The following is a 16,243-nucleotide window of genomic DNA, read 5'->3' as shown; positions in this document are numbered from 1 at the left end:
GTGACTATTGTTTTTGCTTGCGCTTTTTTTGTGAATATTCCCTCCCGTTTTCCGTATGACGTGTAAACAGTGCGACATGTGACATGATTCCGCACGAACACAGCGATGTTATTGTTAGGAAAAGCAACAAGACGGATAGTATGGTGCACCTTCCACTTGGCCGACCTTTGCAATTCCGACGTGCCACGACTGCCGGCCGGTGTCCTTCTGTTGAACTGAGCCCGGGTGAGCGAACCCCCAAATTCCAGCTAACGGCGTTAGCATACACCTCGCTAGCCGCCTTTGCAAATGCAAAGCTAGCTTCGGTCGCTCCTTTTCGACTTTTTAGCCTCCGTCGTTGAGAAATATTACCTTTGTCATTCCTTCTACTTGTTCGTGTCATTCAAATTGTGGTTAAAGCCTCTTTGTTCGCCTTAATTGTGTGCACTTAGCAAGGAATCATTGGAATGCTAACTATTGACCGCAGTGGTAATGTTTCCAGCACGTCACCAATAATGTAATAACAAAACCTAAAATAGTACTGACGTTAACATTTTACATCCTGTTGCACTGAAATAATATTTCAACAAGATCACATACTTAACCAATGAGCAATTACATTTATCGGTGTTACAATTATTATTTTTTCAACTTGACAGCCTTGCATTACAGTATTTTGTGCATAACATTCTCGTTTTGTTGTTGTTGCTACTGTCATTTTCCAGCCTCGGACGCCTGTGAAATGATCCCGCCAAGCGTCCGGCGCTGGACGCCCAAGCACGTGGCCGAGTGGCTGAAGGATGAGGGCTTCTGCGACTACGTGGACCTGCTGTGCCACAAGCACCGGCTGGACGGCAGCAGCCTGCTGGCCCTCAGCGAGTATGACCTGCGCTCGCCCCCGCTGAAGCTCAAAGTGCTGGGCGACATCAAGCGCCTCATGGCGTCCCTCCGCAAGCTCCAGAAGCAGAACTTGGACGCTTTGGAGGAGCTGGGCCTGCCCTTCGACGGCCACTCGCCCACCGGCTCGGGCGACTGGTTATGCAACGGCGAGCCGGCGCAGGCCTCCGACGGCGCCGACACGGCGCCTGTCGGCGAGGAGTATCAGAAGTACACTAACGGCAAGTACAAGCTGCAGACCCGGCGGCTGGACCCCGAGTACTGGAAGACGGTGCTGAGCTCCGTCTACGTGGTCTTTGTGTTCGGGTTCACGTCCTTCGTCATGGTCATCGTGCACGAGAGGGTCCCCGACATGGCCACGTACCGGCCCCTCCCTGACATATTTCTGGACAGGTCGGTCGTTTGTATGCGTAAAACACACAGCACAACGGTAATTAAAATACTGTCGTGCTGCGACGACGCTGTTTTGTAGAAACAGCTGGACAGGAAAAGAAATCAATGGCTGGTTTTGTTTTGTCCACAGCGTGCCTCGAATCCCGTGGGCCTTCGCCATGGCCGAGGCCTGCGGCGTCATCTTGTGTATCATCTGGCTGCTAGTTCTACTGTGGCACAAGCATAGGTACCGTTAACCAGCACTGACTGGAGAAGAACTTTATGTATATCTTGTGTCTTGACTGAACACTAAAAACGGTCCCGCTTCCGGGACACCGGGAAGTTTAACATCCATTTGCTTACTTGTTTGTCCTGCAGGTCAATTCTCCTCCGGCGCATGTGCAGCCTCATGGGGACGGTGTTCATGTTGCGCTGCATCACCATGTTCGTCACCTCCCTGTCCGTCCCGGGGCAGCACCTGCAGTGCTCCGGAAAGGTAACATCGGTGCCGAGAGCGCGTCCGGAAAAGACAGGAATTCGTCAGTAGACTGCCATGATATCAGCGGTGTTGTCATGCAGATGTACGGCGACACGTGGGCCAAGCTGCGGCGGGCTGTGGCCATTTGGAGCGGCTTCGGCATGACGCTGACGGGCGTACACACTTGCGGCGACTACATGTTCAGCGGCCACACCGTCGTCATCACCTTGTTCAACTTCTTTGTCACAGAGTGTGAGTTGCACACCTTCATTTCTTCATCATATAGCCGTGTTTCAAATTTCAAATCCCGAAAGTCCAGTCACAGTGATTCCAAATGTGATGTGTTGGCGCCCTCTAGTGGTAACCAAACGTAATTAAACATCGATCTATTGTTGGCTGCTTAAGTGCAGCGGTACCGTTGCGTCTAAAGGCGAACTGGTGTATTTTGGGCAGACACCCCACGCAGCTGGCACTTCATCCACACGCTGTCATGGGTGCTCAACCTGTTTGGCATCTTCTTCATCTTGGCGGCGCACGAGCACTACTCCATCGACGTCTTCATCGCCTTCTACATCACCACGCGCCTCTTCCTGTACTACCATACGCTGGCCAACACACACGCCTACCAGCAGAGCCGCCGGGCACGCATCTGGTTCCCCATGTTCTCCTTCTTCGAGTGCAACGTCAACGGGCCCGTGCCCAACGAGTACTGCTGGCCCTTCTCGAAGCCCGCCGTCCTCAAATCCATCATCGGCTAGAGGGGGGCGCCGTCCGTCCGAGGGATTTTACACAGCCTGCCTTTGACTTCTGGGATTTGTTTGGTCAAGATGAGAATCAGCCAAAGTTGTCTTCAGTGTGATTCCAATTGCCAATGACTTTGCGCTTCGCTATATTCATTTTCCCACTCTTGATTCTGCACACAGCATCTGAAAATGACTACATCGAAAATGGATTCAGAAACAAATGTCGGAATTAATTTCACAGGGTCTTTCATGTAAAATGTGTTTAAAGAAATGGATGCACAGAAAATTATAAATATGAGTGTTTTGTGTTCTTGTGTATATTTTGAAATAACTACCTGTTGGTCCAGATATTTTGTTCTGATGGAGCCATGCGTGTTTCATGTGCTGCAGATTTCCCATTCCTGACATAATATTTCTGCAAGAACAATGTTATTTAAGGGATATCTCTAAAATCGATGTTAACTTATTCAACTTTTTGTGTTTTTTGTACTCAAGCAGCAACATGCACACACTCAGACTTATGTTTACTGTTGCTCAAAATTGTGTGTTTGTGTGAGTGACAGGCACGAGGCTTTTTTTCTCCTTGTTTTTAAGTTGTACTGATTGCCTTGTTGGAATATTTGTGTAACAATGTTACAAAAATAGCCACAGCCATGGTTTCACATAATGTTTGCAATGTTAAATAGGACATAATGTGGAAAATTAATATTTGCATAGCAATGTGAGTCCTGCACACCCATCACGTGTGAAATCTATCAAGTAAATGTCATCTGCCTGTGTCTGGAGAGTGTTCATGGGCAGTCAGTGACAAGTTTATTTTGGTGGCTTGGTGATGAAATGCTGCGTCGACCAAGAAATGCAACTTTACTTCATTAATCCACGAAGATGTGCCAATAAATGGCAAGCTATGCCGTCAAATGTTATGTCGATAGAATATGCTGCAAACATGTAATATCTGATATTGAACTCCATTACGGTTTTTGAAACCGATGAATGTGCAGTGTAACAGATTTTTTTTTTTTTTGTTAGTCTGGGTAGTTTACAAAAAATGTCATCGTTGTTTTATGTTATTAAATTGAAAATATAAGATGTTGCGTCGACCTTCTGCCACTGCGGTTACCATAGTAATTTAGAGCCTTCCGATATGCCTGTAGATACTTTTTGAGAAATAAGCAATTTTTATTTGAATGATCGAGATTCAAAATTACTTTCATATTTATACTTGTTGTACGGAATTAAACTGACACAAATAGGGGATTGAGAAGAGCTTTTAAAAAAACATTTCATCTTTTATTTTTAAACAGGCAGACCACAGACAACTTTAGGGGCTTTACACTGATGAGGTCGCCGTGTCTCCTCCACAGCCACAATCGACCTGAACCGGCCGGCGGCACTTCTCCGACACTCAAAATTAAACATTACCACAACGTTGACAACAATAAAACATTCTACGGTAAGTTGAACAGTTGGCAATAAACCTATTCGTTTATCTCCAAACGTTGTGATAAGTTCGTTAAAAAATACCGAGCGTCATATTTGCTAGCTAGAAAACGCCCTTAGCTAGCATACCTTCTACTGTTCACCTACTAACTCAACCAGTATTGACATTTTTATAAAGCGCCACCTAAAAAACGTTGCCTTTAAGTACCACCAGCGTACCCCAAATTAACCTTAGTAGTAGTAAAACAATGTGTTAATAAAAAGCGAGAACAGTTTGGCGTTGCTTGAACATTTACAGTGTTAATGTAGTCCCTGTTGCAATTCTCGTAATAATGTACGCAGGTGCGTAATCAGCAGGTACAATGGCTGTCCCTCCACCATATGCAGATCTGGGAAAGTCGGCAAAGGACATCTTCAACAAGGGATATGGTAATTGTGTTGTTTTTCTTCCTTTTCTCTTATTTAAACCCTCTTAACAAATGTCATTGCCATTGTGCTTGCAGGTTTTGGACTGGTTAAGCTCGATGTCAAGACAAAGTCATCAAGTGGAGTGGTGAGTCGAGTATTTTACTGGTAGTACCTACTATAACACATTGTGGGATAGGAACAATATGGACTGACTTCAGCGTGCGTTCATTTCAGGAGTTCAAAACATCCGGCTCGTCCAATGTGGACACTAGCAAGGTGACGGGAGCCCTGGAGACCAAGTACAAGTGGGACGAATACGGACTGACCTTCACCGAGAAGTGGAGCACAGAGAACACGATTGGCACGGAAGTATGCATTGAGGATAAGGTACGTATCTGATAAATCTCAAGGCGCAAAATGTCTGGCTTGGCATCACAATAACGCATTTTCTTGTTTAGATCACCAAAGGCCTGAAATTGAATTTTGAAACCACGTTTTCACCAAACGCAGGGTATGTGCAGTTGTCGAATAAATGAAATGCTTCCCAAATACATAGCATAAAATGAAAGTGCTATTTCCCGCAGCAAGAAGAGTGGCAAAATCAAGGCTGCCTACAAGCGGGAGTACTTGCACGCCGGTGTGGATGTGGACCTGGACTTTGCCGGTCCCACCCTCCACGGTGCGGCGGTGGCCGGCTATGAAGGCTGGCTGGCCGGCTACCAGATGAGCTTTGACACGGCCAAGTCCAGGATGCTCCAGAGTAACTTTGCCGTCGGCTACAAGACGGGAGACTTCCAGCTACATACCAACGTGTACGTACGCACGCATGGCGGTGATAATTGTGTGTGGGTTTATGTGACAGGACTCAACTGAAAGGTATATTGTGTTTCTCCAGAAACAACGGTTGTGAATTTGGAGGCTCCATTTACCAGAAGGTGAACGAGCAGCTGGAGACGGCTGTCAATTTGGCGTGGGCAGCGGGCAGCAACGGAACTCGTTTTGGGATCGCCGCCAAATACCAGATGGACTCCAGTTCCTCCATATCAGTCAGTCTCGTTAACCGTCATTGCATCACTTGAGAAATCATTATTTGTTTTGAATATGAAGATTTACATGTCAATATAAGTATTTTGGTGACAGTGAATGATTTATTTCCAGTTTGTTAATGGTCTTCCTCTATCCAGGCCAAGGTGAACAACGCCAGCTTGGTTGGAATTGGATACAGTCAGACTCTTCGGCCCGGTGAGAAGATTCTTTCATATCTTGCCTTTCAATTGCCGCATTTTTCTTTGAAAAACAAGCCTTATAATGTTTTATGGTCGCAAGGTATGAAACTTGTGCTGTCTGCACTTGTGGATGGAAAAAACATCAACGCCGGCGGTCACAAACTGGGCCTGGGACTGGAATTGGAGGCATGAGGATCACTGAAGCGAGTGAAATAAGATGGAGAAAAAAAAAAAAAGAATCTCCCCTCGCTATTCTCGAGCGCCGCTGAAACGTCCCCTGCTAGTCTCTCAGTCGTAAGTCACAATAAATTCATACCGGTCACAAATGACTACCCAAACCTGCTACAATTGATCCAGAACACAAAAACGTGTGCCTGTTTGATCAGCAACAAAACAATATATAAGAATATCTACATAAACATAAAAAATGGGAGAGCCACAACTCATACATTAAGAACACTTGCAATGCTTTAAGAGCCACAATCTTTTCTGTTTGATTCTATGTTGACAATCGGATCAAGTGAGCAGTAGTGTACATCAGAGCTGTTATTTTTGCACACTAGTCTAGTCAACCTTTACCGATTAAAGCTCTTCCTCTTTTCTTGTATGATGTCTGACTATGGTGCTGCTTATTCTTAACAAAGAAAATGCAGGCGGAAAAAAATCCAGGGCATTTATTTCAATGAAATGATTTCATTGCCTTTTCCATTACAAATGTGTCATATAAAATTCCTTGAAAGAAAATCATACTCAACTTTATGTCATCATGTATTTCTCCGCAGCGCCATTGTAGCTAGCACATGCTTGGAGTTCATGTCATTGCATTCTATTAGTTGACCACTTAGTGTCACCAAATACACACTGTCAGTTTAAAACGCCTACTACTCTTTGCACTTGAGTAAATAAACAGCCTAGTTGAGGAAATACAAAGTGAGGTCAATTCATCTTGAGTAAAACCAAACACAGCATCATAGCTTTGTGTTTATGCTCATAATTTGATGGCCAGAGTGAGGCCATCGCCTACAGTGAGCATGCTCAGGGTGATCCGAGCGTCCCTGTGCAGCTTCTTGTTGAGCCGGTCAATGGCCAGCGTGTCGGGGTCGTCCGCGGCGGGTGCCAACACCCTGCCGCCCCACAGCACCTGCACGGATGGATGCGCAAACCACAACAATTGGCAAAATGACCCCAAATGTTCCACCTCGCAACTCAAATGTCCACATATAACGGGCGTGTTGTGGGGGGGCTTACGTTGTCAATGGCGATGATGCCGCCTTTCCTGATGAGCTGCAAAGACTTTTCATAATAGGCCTCATAGTTGACTTTGTCGGCATCGATAAAGACAAAGTCAAACGTTTCGGCCTCGCCGGCAGCCAAAAGCTCCGCTAAAGAAAAAAGAAAAAAAAGTTGTCTTTTCCTATTCAAATGAATGGAAATGACTTTTCAGCCCTTCCAAACAGTTTTTGGTAGCACGTTTAATTACAAAAGATCGGGAGGAATTTTGTAACTTTACCCAAAGTGTTCAATGCTGGCTGAATGCGGAGATCAATTTTCTTCTCCACTCCTGCCTGTAAGAAAGAAAGTAGTTAAAATAATTCTCAACTTGCAAGAGTGTTTTTATTTTTTTATTTTTATGTTTTTGTACCTCTTGCCAGAAAGGCTTTCCCATGTCTGCATATTTCTCGATGACGTCGCACGCCACCACCACGCCATCATCGGGCAAAGCCAGCGCTATGCTTAGGGTGTTGTAACCTGTGTACACACCTGCAACCGCCCCCAAAACAAAACACCGGGTTATTCATAGGTGACTACCGCGTGGTATAAAAGGCATGTTTAAAAAAAAAAAACTTGTTTGGGGTGGTGACGAAGGCTCATGACACATTACCGATCTCTATGGCCTTCTTGGATTTGATCAGTCGAGCCAAATTGGCCATGAACTGCGACTGGTCGCAGGAAACCATCATTGCGTTTCTGTCGTGCTCCAGTGTCCTCTGAAAACAAGAAAATACAAACAGTACAGATTATAGATTTGGGACTGTCGGCTCAATTACGAGTTATAAAATTTGTTTATATTGTCTTCTTTTTTTTTAGATTTATATTTGACAATATATTTTCTTTATTGTGTGTGGGGGGAATGAAGGCCATCTCTCCTAGCCTTAGTTGTATTTAGCAAAATCCTGGCTCTGCGTACCAGTCTGAGGTTGGCCAAGGCGGGATGCTCCCTCATGGAATGGCGCAGGACGTACTGCATCAGCGGGTTGCTTTGCCCCTTGCCGTGACTTTTGGAGAAGTTCATTTGGAAACGTTTCTTCTTCCCTGTAGGTATATAAAACAATAAGTTTGTTATCACAGCCCAAGTGGACCATGCTCGGTGTTGACGTTGAGCAGTTACGTAATCTCCATGCCATCAATAGCTTTTGTAATGTTCAACCAGTAAAAAGCACGCTCTTAAGCTTAGAAACATTCCATTGTGTGAGTGACGTATTTTTTGTCTTCAAATTTCCTGGTTGTTAGCTTTGTTTCAAGAATTGCAGTTTTTGGTGACATTTTATACAGTATAAATGCATATGACATTGGTTAACCTTTTCATAGTTTCATAGTCTATATAACAATATTTCCATTGTTTGAATTGTACAATTGCTTCAGTAGGTTCTGTTAAAAGTATTGGACTTGGCTACTTTTGACATTTTTACAAGACAAATCTATTAATGAACATGGAACTGTTATAAATGTTTTGACTAAATATTACAATATTTACATATAGAAATATCTATCTATGCATATTCTTATTATAGATGTTACATCTCCGTTCATTCTTCCAAATACGATTTTATTAAGACTCATACAATGAAAAAATGTGAAGTCATTAATAATACTTTAACGTATACGTTATACTATACGTACAATGTGTGTTACAACGGAAGGCAAATAATACGAGACGCAGTGAAGGACAAGTCTGTCGCGAGTCGCGGTAGCAATCATCATTGTTTGACTTTAGGCTTAGTAAAATTAATAAACAAATCTGTCTGCCTTACCGAGCAAATATCCCGCGATAAAAATAAATCCCAGTGTGAGCGATCCAACCAGTGCTTCTTTAGAGACGTCGCGAAAGGCCATGGCGAGAATAGACTTGTATAAACTGCCAATTACTAGTACGAACAGCGACAATGGGTAAGAGCGGCTTAGTTTCCGCGATCCTTCGCCGTCATGACGTCACATAACCGTACGTCGTGAGTAGAGTTGCACGACGTGCGCCGTCACCACTAGCGTGTTGGGGGGTGGGGGTGTCACTACGCATGCGCTTCTTCACAGTGACGTTCTTTATAAATTACCAAAATGAATTGGACTAAATGGCATCAAATGCCACGTTGGTTTTGTAAACACCACAAAAAGGTGGCGTTATGTTAAAAAAAAAAAAAACAAAAAAAAAACGATACTTGTGATTTGGAAAGTCTAAATGTTTGTAGACGCAAAATGGGGGGAAAGCATTCCTTGTGATGATAATAACAAGCGATAGTGATGATAATAACAAGCATACCTCTCGGTCGTGTGTGATGGTTGCTCGCTGCCCTCCTTTTCGGCTCGCAATGGATGAATTCCAGCCCTGAAGCCAAGCTTAAAACATCGAGTCATGCATGATCACGTGATCCATCTAAAGCTTGTTTTGAATTCAACCCCCCCCCCCCCCCCCAGTACATTCGTTCCGCATGAATTATAACAATAGCTTTTTATGATATAATTGCATAACTGTCTATTTTATTGTATTTCTTTTACGCATTTGTGGGTAAGCAAGACCTGTTTTGTTTGCTTTGTCGTGTAATATAGGCTCTCAAACAGAAGAGTGCAGTGTTGTCTTATCTAAAATTGCGCTCTTGAACTTTTGACAATGTTTCAGCCGAAAAGTTCGTCACCTTATGGTTGAAAGCCATGTACCAATTACCACAAAAATAAAAATAATACAAAAACATCTTTTAAAACAAAATACACAAATGTTGAGGAAAAAATTAGACGCATTAAAAAAAATCCATTTATATTTATTTCATCATTTATATAAAGAAATGCTACCTTTCGGCAAGCTGTGAACTATCTCCAAAAATCTTGTCCAAAATGATGCTAACTCTCTGCTTTCCACTATCCAGGTTGTCCAAATAAGAAGAGGTCCTGTTTCCACCCCACTCCAGTTGGGAAGTGTCCTGTGGAGGAATGCACTCCCTTTCACTGGAGAGTGTTGTGGTACGTCAAAACACCGTTGCTGGATTTGAATCTGAACCTCTGTTTTTATGAGGCCTTTAGCTACTTTGACATGTGTCGGCCTTCGCTGTATCACTTAGCTACTTTGACATGTCTCGGCCTTCACTATATCACATTTGATGCTCTGTTAGGAATGACTGTAGGAGGCTGTGTTGGAAATATAAAAAATATATAATAATCAGCGGCGTCAAAAGTTTTTAAACGAGCGCCATCAATCACCGGCTTCATCCGAAAATGAAACGTCATTGAAGCATCGGTCCTTTCAAATCGCTCGCCTGCCCCCTCTCCGCTTGAGTGACGGATGAGCGAGCGATACGACTCCATCCGAGAGTGGCGCCTGACAGTTTGATTTGACAGCCCTCTTCAAACCAAATGTACTCTTTGTTCCTGACACTGCATCAGCCTGACAAATGCGGAGAGGGGGTGGACCAAAGAAAAGAGACATTCATGTACAGTCACATCTGTACAAAATGCATTTACGTGAGTGTCGCCCATTTTTCCTTTTTATCGTATTCATTTTCAATTTGGGGCTGCAATGAATCCCTTCATCCATATTTAACGGAAATGGAATTGTTTAACCCGTGCAACCTGAAAAACATTGGCGATACAAATATTCAATAGCCGGAAAAGGTACAGTTCTAAAAGATGTGTAAAGGTATTTTCTGCCATCTTGTGGTACCTGTAGGTAATTACAAATAGAATGTTTGCCATTTGTGGGGATATGCCCAAAATGGGCAAAGAAAAATATATTCTATAACGAATGCGTTCATGTCCTCAAATACAAACAAATGGCAGCCTATTAACTACTAAGACGCGGTTCTTGCCACTAAGTACGCTTGTCGTCGAGTGTGTAAATGCGACGTGCTTAGCCATCTCCCCGTCCGATGGGTCGTGCTAAATGATTCATGCCAACCTTTTACATAATTTATAATTAATCGCAACCCGTTGGCTTGGAATTTATGAATAGTGAAAACGCCTAGCCGCCATAGCGATCTACTAATTAATATCTTTAGTTGGCGCCGCTGCTCACTGGGCCGGGGTGCACGGGGCGGGAATAATGCGAGGCAACAACGGCTGATCGGCGCATTTAAGAGGGGAAGCTCTCAACACGATGGGCGCAATATGCATTTGCCCCAACAACTTCACAGGCGGGGAATCTTTTATCCGAGTTGTCACATGTTGTGGCTAATCACTCGCGGCGCCGTTAAGAATAGCGCTAATGCGTTTCCACCATCTCTCTGGGCTGCGGGGCGTCTTCGGCCGCCGTCGTCTCAAACGACGTGAAGACCAACGAGTCTGCCGATTGACGGCCAAATTAGACAAGCTTGCGGTTAAAAGGCTCAAAACAGTTTTTGGCAGATGACCTTTGGACACGAGGGGTCTTCGCTCTCTGACTGTATATTTTGCACATCGAGAAAATACAAAATGTAACTGATATTGTACATTAAATCCGCTCACAGACTGCTTGGCACGACCTCAAGTCGACATATTCCAGTGTTTTCAGTAGAAGGCCGCGGGTCAACCCTGAAGAATTGTGTTCACGAGCGCGATGTATTCTTAGCTCGGACGGTTAATTCCCGGGCCGGCGTTCGGCTCACACTCCCTGCTAGCGCGCCGCAAACAAAGGGGCTCTTCTTCGCTGATGCTCCCCGAGGCTCGGCCACTATCTATTGATCTGCCGTCACCCAATTCTTGCGTGACTTATGCCCCTTCTTAATTCTCATTACTGTGCACACTGAAGCCTTATCGCTGGCCAACAATGGGCTTCTTGTCACTGGGGGCAAGAAAAAATAGGCGAGTGCCAGCGCAAACTTGTGACTCCTCGCCGCTTGATGACCTCCACGTGCGGCGCTAAGCTAATGCTAAGCGTTTGCGGACGCATCAGAAAATTACATCTAGCCTTTTTTCTTTTCTTGCTCTCGCCATAAAAAATGCAAGCCGTAAAAATGTCACGGCGATGACTCGTCTCCGTCCCGGCCCGGCCCGGGCTTCCTTTCAATTATGTTTCTCTTCTCTTTTTCTACAAAGAGTAATAAAGCCATAAATTGCACATCTGGCAGAAGGTACGGCCATTCCGTGTCTGAACTGCGGTTGAAGGTGCCATAAAGCTCCAGCAAAGTCAAAGATAAGGATTTACAGTTATTTAACATCATCCCGTTGCCCTAAATCACTCACAAAGGAGAAGGAAACGCCGGCTGCGGCTTCCTCGCCCTTCAGCCGACACTCTTTGTTTGCTCTGACAAGCAAATTCCGCAATTCTTAACTTCACATTCACAAAAACCCGCGGGATCACCATTAGTTTGCGCCACATTTAAAAGTACACTTGCCCCACTTGTCTTACTTTCAGTCATATGGCCTAGTTAGTCGAGAATGCGCACTAGAAAAGAATCCTTGTTCATTTTTGGCTTCCTCAGACCAAACTCATGACTTGATCGGCGGGAAGACATCCATCTTACTTCTGCAGACTGCTACTAATATGATAAATACATCCAAAAGCTGCTTGTTAAAGTGCTCATTGTTTGGGCGAAAGACGCATTTAGCCGCTTGAACTTAATGCGTTCGTTACAGCGTGAGCTAGCCTCCATTTCTTTATAAATCGTATCGCGTATTCTGTACTAAATGGATGATGGAGGAACAGGCCAATGTGATCCTATTTCAAAAAAGATGACAACGGAATCCAAAACGTGGCCCTGTGCGAACCTTTTGCTCAAATGTAAAAGTCCCAATCAAATCCCGGATACTGCAAGTCTCTGGGGCGTCGTCCAAAACCCCGCCGCCATCCGTCAAGGATATTGCCGTACAGGTCGCGGAGAAAGCGCTGCTTTAAGCATTTCTCCGGGAGCCGTAAAAGTGTATTTACGTTCGCGGCGGGCAGGTATAAACGAAGATTGGCAAACATGAAAATCAAGTCCTCTCGCGGGTGCCGCGTGTCGCTGCGCTAAATCATCAGCGGAAAACAACGGCGTGGTGAAAAAAGCGCCGCCCGGGGCCCGAGCCTTTTGCTGTCAATTTCTGGACTCCCGCCTGCCTGTTTTCAGCCCTCTAATGAACTTCATCCGTCTTATCCGCCACGCCGGCGACACGTTGCAGTTTAATGTAAGCTATAGTTTACCGTTTATTACCCGGCGCTGAGATTTAAGAATGCTGAGGATCGTGTTTCCGCGCATAAGTGATGCGGGATTGATTTCCTTTACCGATCTATGAATCACCGGGGTCATTACGGCTCCGGGCTCTTTCATTAAATTGAGCGATGTCTCCTGCTAGCGGGAATATACTTTGGGAACGGCAACGTGTAAACTATCGCTTCATCTATCCCACCGTCGCAGCGCATTGATCCGCTGTCTGGCAAATAGATGGCCGCTTACTCCGGATGTCCTTTTTCATTCATTCTAATGTAGACGGAGAGCGTGACGAGATGCGCAAATGTAATAAATACAAATGTAGCGCTCCTTAAAAATAGCAAGCCGGGCTTAATCTCGCGGCAACGGCCAGCCCCCCCTCTCCTCGTAATGGATGACGGCGCTAGGAAATTCCCCACACGCACAGCCCATATTGACTTTTCAAATCAAAAGACATTCATGTAGATAAGGGCCATTTTGAATCCTCATTAGTCAGCGCTAATCTGGAAAGGCAGCTGACGTGCGACGCCCAGAGTGGGCGAGGCCGCCGTGTTTGCGGGCCGCTCATTAAAGGAGAAATAAAAGACAAACTAAATCCGATCTGAGAAGGCGGGCTATTCGGTTTCATTTTGCGGTAAGCGAACAGACGAGTCGCTTGTTTATTCATTGAGTCAATGCGATGGGGTGAAGCTACACTAGAAGGTGCCTGCTGGAGCTTGTGACGAGGCCTCGCATCCACAAGCGCTGACAAGACCTCAAACCCGATCCACAAGGCCCGCATTCAGCGGCACCAGAACCCCTCCGGAGCTCGCTCGCCAGATTCTTCCATGCGGACAGATGGCCAGTGTTCAGCGACTGTAGAGCTTCAGGAATTGGGGCCTTTTCTGATTTGGATCCTTCATGGTTGCCTTGGTGGGGCTCTGCCATCTACCAAGAGCCATCAGAATTGCAGGGCTGGCTGTGTGTTCGTTGATATGAATGAAGGCCAAATGGACAAGTCGATGTGCAATTGTTGCTTAATTTCCCATATAGCCGAACCAGTTTGCCCGTTCCCGCTTTTGAAAATAATACAGAGATGTTCTGTTTGACATTAGTCTTGTGAGCCAACTGCAATAAATGAAAGATAGTTAAAAAAAAAAAAAAAAGATCCCGATGTCCTGATTCTCAGAAATGCTCAAAACAAAACATTGCAACTTCTTTGCGTTCTTTCAAAATCTAACTTTTGCTCTGACTATTCGACATCACTTTTTTTTTTAACGATGCAAGTTGGATGTGTTTGATGTGCCACCATGATGGATGATAACTCGGGGCGCCCACTTTGTTGTGGGCCGGCCCATTGAGCTAGTGCGAGATGTGGGTGCGGGGGCCAGCTTGAATTGAAGATGTCTTGTGAAAGAAAAAAAAAAATAGTACATACTGACTTCTTTGAACTTTCCGAATGATTGCAAGGCAAACACAAATAGCAGATTTTAGCCTGCTTGTTCACTCGGCTAGCAAAGAGAAGCGGCCCTTCGTAATGGCTCTCTCGAACTGCCTTAAGCCGCTAATGGCGGCGCTCTTTACACTTACGAGCAAACATTTAGCAACATTTAATAAGCCGTACCTATGAGAGTGGCGCGTCATTAAATCCGTCTGGCGGCGAGCCATCGTCATTAGTCACACGGAACAGATTGTTGATAAACTTCCCCGGGAGACACAACTATTGCTTTGCTTGACGGTGTTTACCGAGCAGAAAATTGTCAAGTTTATAGGCAATTTGTGGGAAATAATCCGAGTTGCCAGTAAATGTTTGCCTTGTCCGAGTCTTCATATAAAATGCTCGGCTACTAAAATCCATTTGCGCTCTTTCTCAGCCGTGTTCTTAGCTAGTTACCGCTGAGCCCAAAATGGTTCAAAGCAAACTTGAAATGAAAATCCTTCAAGGTATTACCGTAAACCGTAAAAAATGCATAAAAATTTGTTCTAATGATGTGTGGGAACACTGTACTCATAACAACATCACTCTTATGCAAAATGTTTTGGCGCTAGCTTTCAAACAAACACGGTAAAAAGTTGCCTTCATTGAAACGATGAAAGTCTAAAAGCATCTGGATGGCTTGACATTACAGAATAATTAGCGGAGCGAAGATGGACGACGGCTTTGCACCTGCGTGGGCTGGAGAGAACGTTTCCAACCTTGGTCCTCCAGATGCAAATGACGAAGGCGCGGCCGCGTAGTTAGCCTCCGGCAAAGGCCGATGTTTGAAGGATATCAAACAGCCGGGGTGCCTCAAATTGACCTCTTGTCTTCGCTGTTCGCGCTTAGATTGGCGTCTCCCGTGCAAAGCAGCGCCATGTTGTACACGACATCTGCTTTTCATTTCCTGCAAAAAAAACAGCAGCTAATCTAGTCAGCATGGGATCCCTCTCGGAACACAAATGGTGGTGCGCCACGTGTAGACGGACGATCTATTGTATCACTTCTGAAACGCAAAATATTTTGTTTTGTCCAATCATGCATCAGATGCTTTGCTGTTTCTCTTTAAATGGGAAATGTCATTAGCCATTTCTCAACACTCAGGGCGACGGAAACCAAAAGCGGCTCCTTATTTCCACTCGTCATAACGTGAACGACACGGAGCCGGCGGCGAGCCAAATTTACAGGGTGCTTTATGAACACACTTGACATTTAGCTCATGTTTTCGCACATATAAGTCACCTTGTTAGAGCGCCATTTCAAGCGCTGTTCTTGTTTTATGTTTGATCCGTGCCTTGCGTTACACCAAAAGACTTGGCTGCCGTACAAGTATTTGCATTGCCTCCAAATGCCTGCGGGGCGTCATTACAAGCCGCGTTTGAGCAGGCACGGCGCTGAACGTGCTTCGGATACATCCTGCCTCTCCTTCGCCACATCTTTGAGAAAGAGTCACGACTTGGCCGACAACTCGCCAACTCATTCCGATTCCGTCATGTGTTGAAACGTCTGTCCTCATCGTTCACCATTAGGAAATTACAATCAGATCGTGTTGACATGCTTGCGTGCCTTTCGGAGTGCTGTGAAATTGAGGAAAACAAATCTTTTCACAATCTTCTCAGACTGAACACTACTAATTTTCTTTTCTTTAAATCCTAGCAGAGGACAAAGCAGCTCAGAAATGGATGGATGGAAAAAAATCCTATCAAAGTTGATATGAACAATCCCCCTGCAGCTAATCTCGAAAATCTGTAAGTAACTGACTTGCCCCCATTATAAACATAATCATAATAACACCAACACAATCCCTTTACATTATTATGTCACAAGGTTAGGTCAAGAAAGGGTTAAAAAAAAACAAAAAAACACAGCCATGCGAT

The 16,243-nt window shown here is 44.8% G+C and overlaps 4 protein-coding genes across 5 annotated transcripts in view; 3 read left to right on the top strand and 1 right to left on the bottom strand.

The window, feature by feature from the left end:
* The first annotated feature begins 38 nt into the window (after positions 1-38).
* On the top strand, positions 39-3,248 carry LOC119138276 (sphingomyelin synthase-related protein 1-like). Its single transcript, XM_037278249.1, has 6 exons — positions 39-225; positions 705-1,269; positions 1,400-1,495; positions 1,627-1,744; positions 1,828-1,978; positions 2,180-3,248. The coding sequence occupies exons 1-6, from the start codon at positions 84-86 to the stop codon at positions 2,482-2,484; spliced, it is 1,377 nt and encodes a 458-aa protein (XP_037134144.1). The 5' UTR covers positions 39-83; the 3' UTR covers positions 2,485-3,248.
* Positions 3,249-3,774: 526 nt separating this feature from the next.
* LOC119138321 (voltage-dependent anion-selective channel protein 2-like) lies at positions 3,775-5,859 on the top strand. The gene is made up of 9 exons (XM_037278328.1): positions 3,775-3,922; positions 4,252-4,338; positions 4,413-4,462; positions 4,552-4,704; positions 4,776-4,828; positions 4,902-5,129; positions 5,213-5,363; positions 5,502-5,559; positions 5,644-5,859. The coding sequence occupies exons 2-9, from the start codon at positions 4,272-4,274 to the stop codon at positions 5,733-5,735; spliced, it is 852 nt and encodes a 283-aa protein (XP_037134223.1). The 5' UTR covers positions 3,775-3,922; positions 4,252-4,271; the 3' UTR covers positions 5,736-5,859.
* Positions 5,860-6,202: 343 nt separating this feature from the next.
* LOC119138328 (catechol O-methyltransferase domain-containing protein 1-like) lies at positions 6,203-9,219 on the bottom strand. 2 transcript variants are annotated; one of them, XM_037278339.1, is made up of 7 exons: positions 8,576-8,657; positions 7,732-7,856; positions 7,426-7,531; positions 7,186-7,304; positions 7,054-7,108; positions 6,792-6,925; positions 6,203-6,684 (listed from the first exon to the last, which is right to left on the bottom strand). In XM_037278339.1, the coding sequence occupies exons 1-7, from the start codon at positions 8,655-8,657 to the stop codon at positions 6,532-6,534; spliced, it is 774 nt and encodes a 257-aa protein (XP_037134234.1). In that variant the 3' UTR covers positions 6,203-6,531. The 2 variants fall into 2 exon arrangements, with proteins under 2 accessions (XP_037134234.1, XP_037134235.1); XM_037278340.1 differs by lacking the exon at positions 8,576-8,657 and adding an exon at positions 9,079-9,219 and having other exon boundaries at positions 6,532-6,684.
* A 471-nt stretch (positions 9,220-9,690) lies between these two features.
* The window catches only part of dbf4b (DBF4 zinc finger B), a 49,444-nt gene continuing 42,891 nt past the window's right edge, over positions 9,691-16,243 (top strand). The window contains exons 1-2 of the mRNA XM_037278136.1: positions 9,691-9,773; positions 16,023-16,114. The gene's annotated coding sequence lies outside the window, so the exon portion shown is untranslated. The remainder of the gene's footprint in view (positions 9,774-16,022; positions 16,115-16,243) is intronic.

This window comes from Syngnathus acus, chromosome 19 (genome assembly GCF_901709675.1).
Source record: "Syngnathus acus chromosome 19, fSynAcu1.2, whole genome shotgun sequence".
NCBI classification, from domain to species: domain Eukaryota; kingdom Metazoa; phylum Chordata; class Actinopteri; order Syngnathiformes; family Syngnathidae; genus Syngnathus; species Syngnathus acus.
The sequence above is the reverse complement of the archived record's forward strand: the minus strand, read 5'-3'. Positions and strand labels throughout refer to the sequence as shown.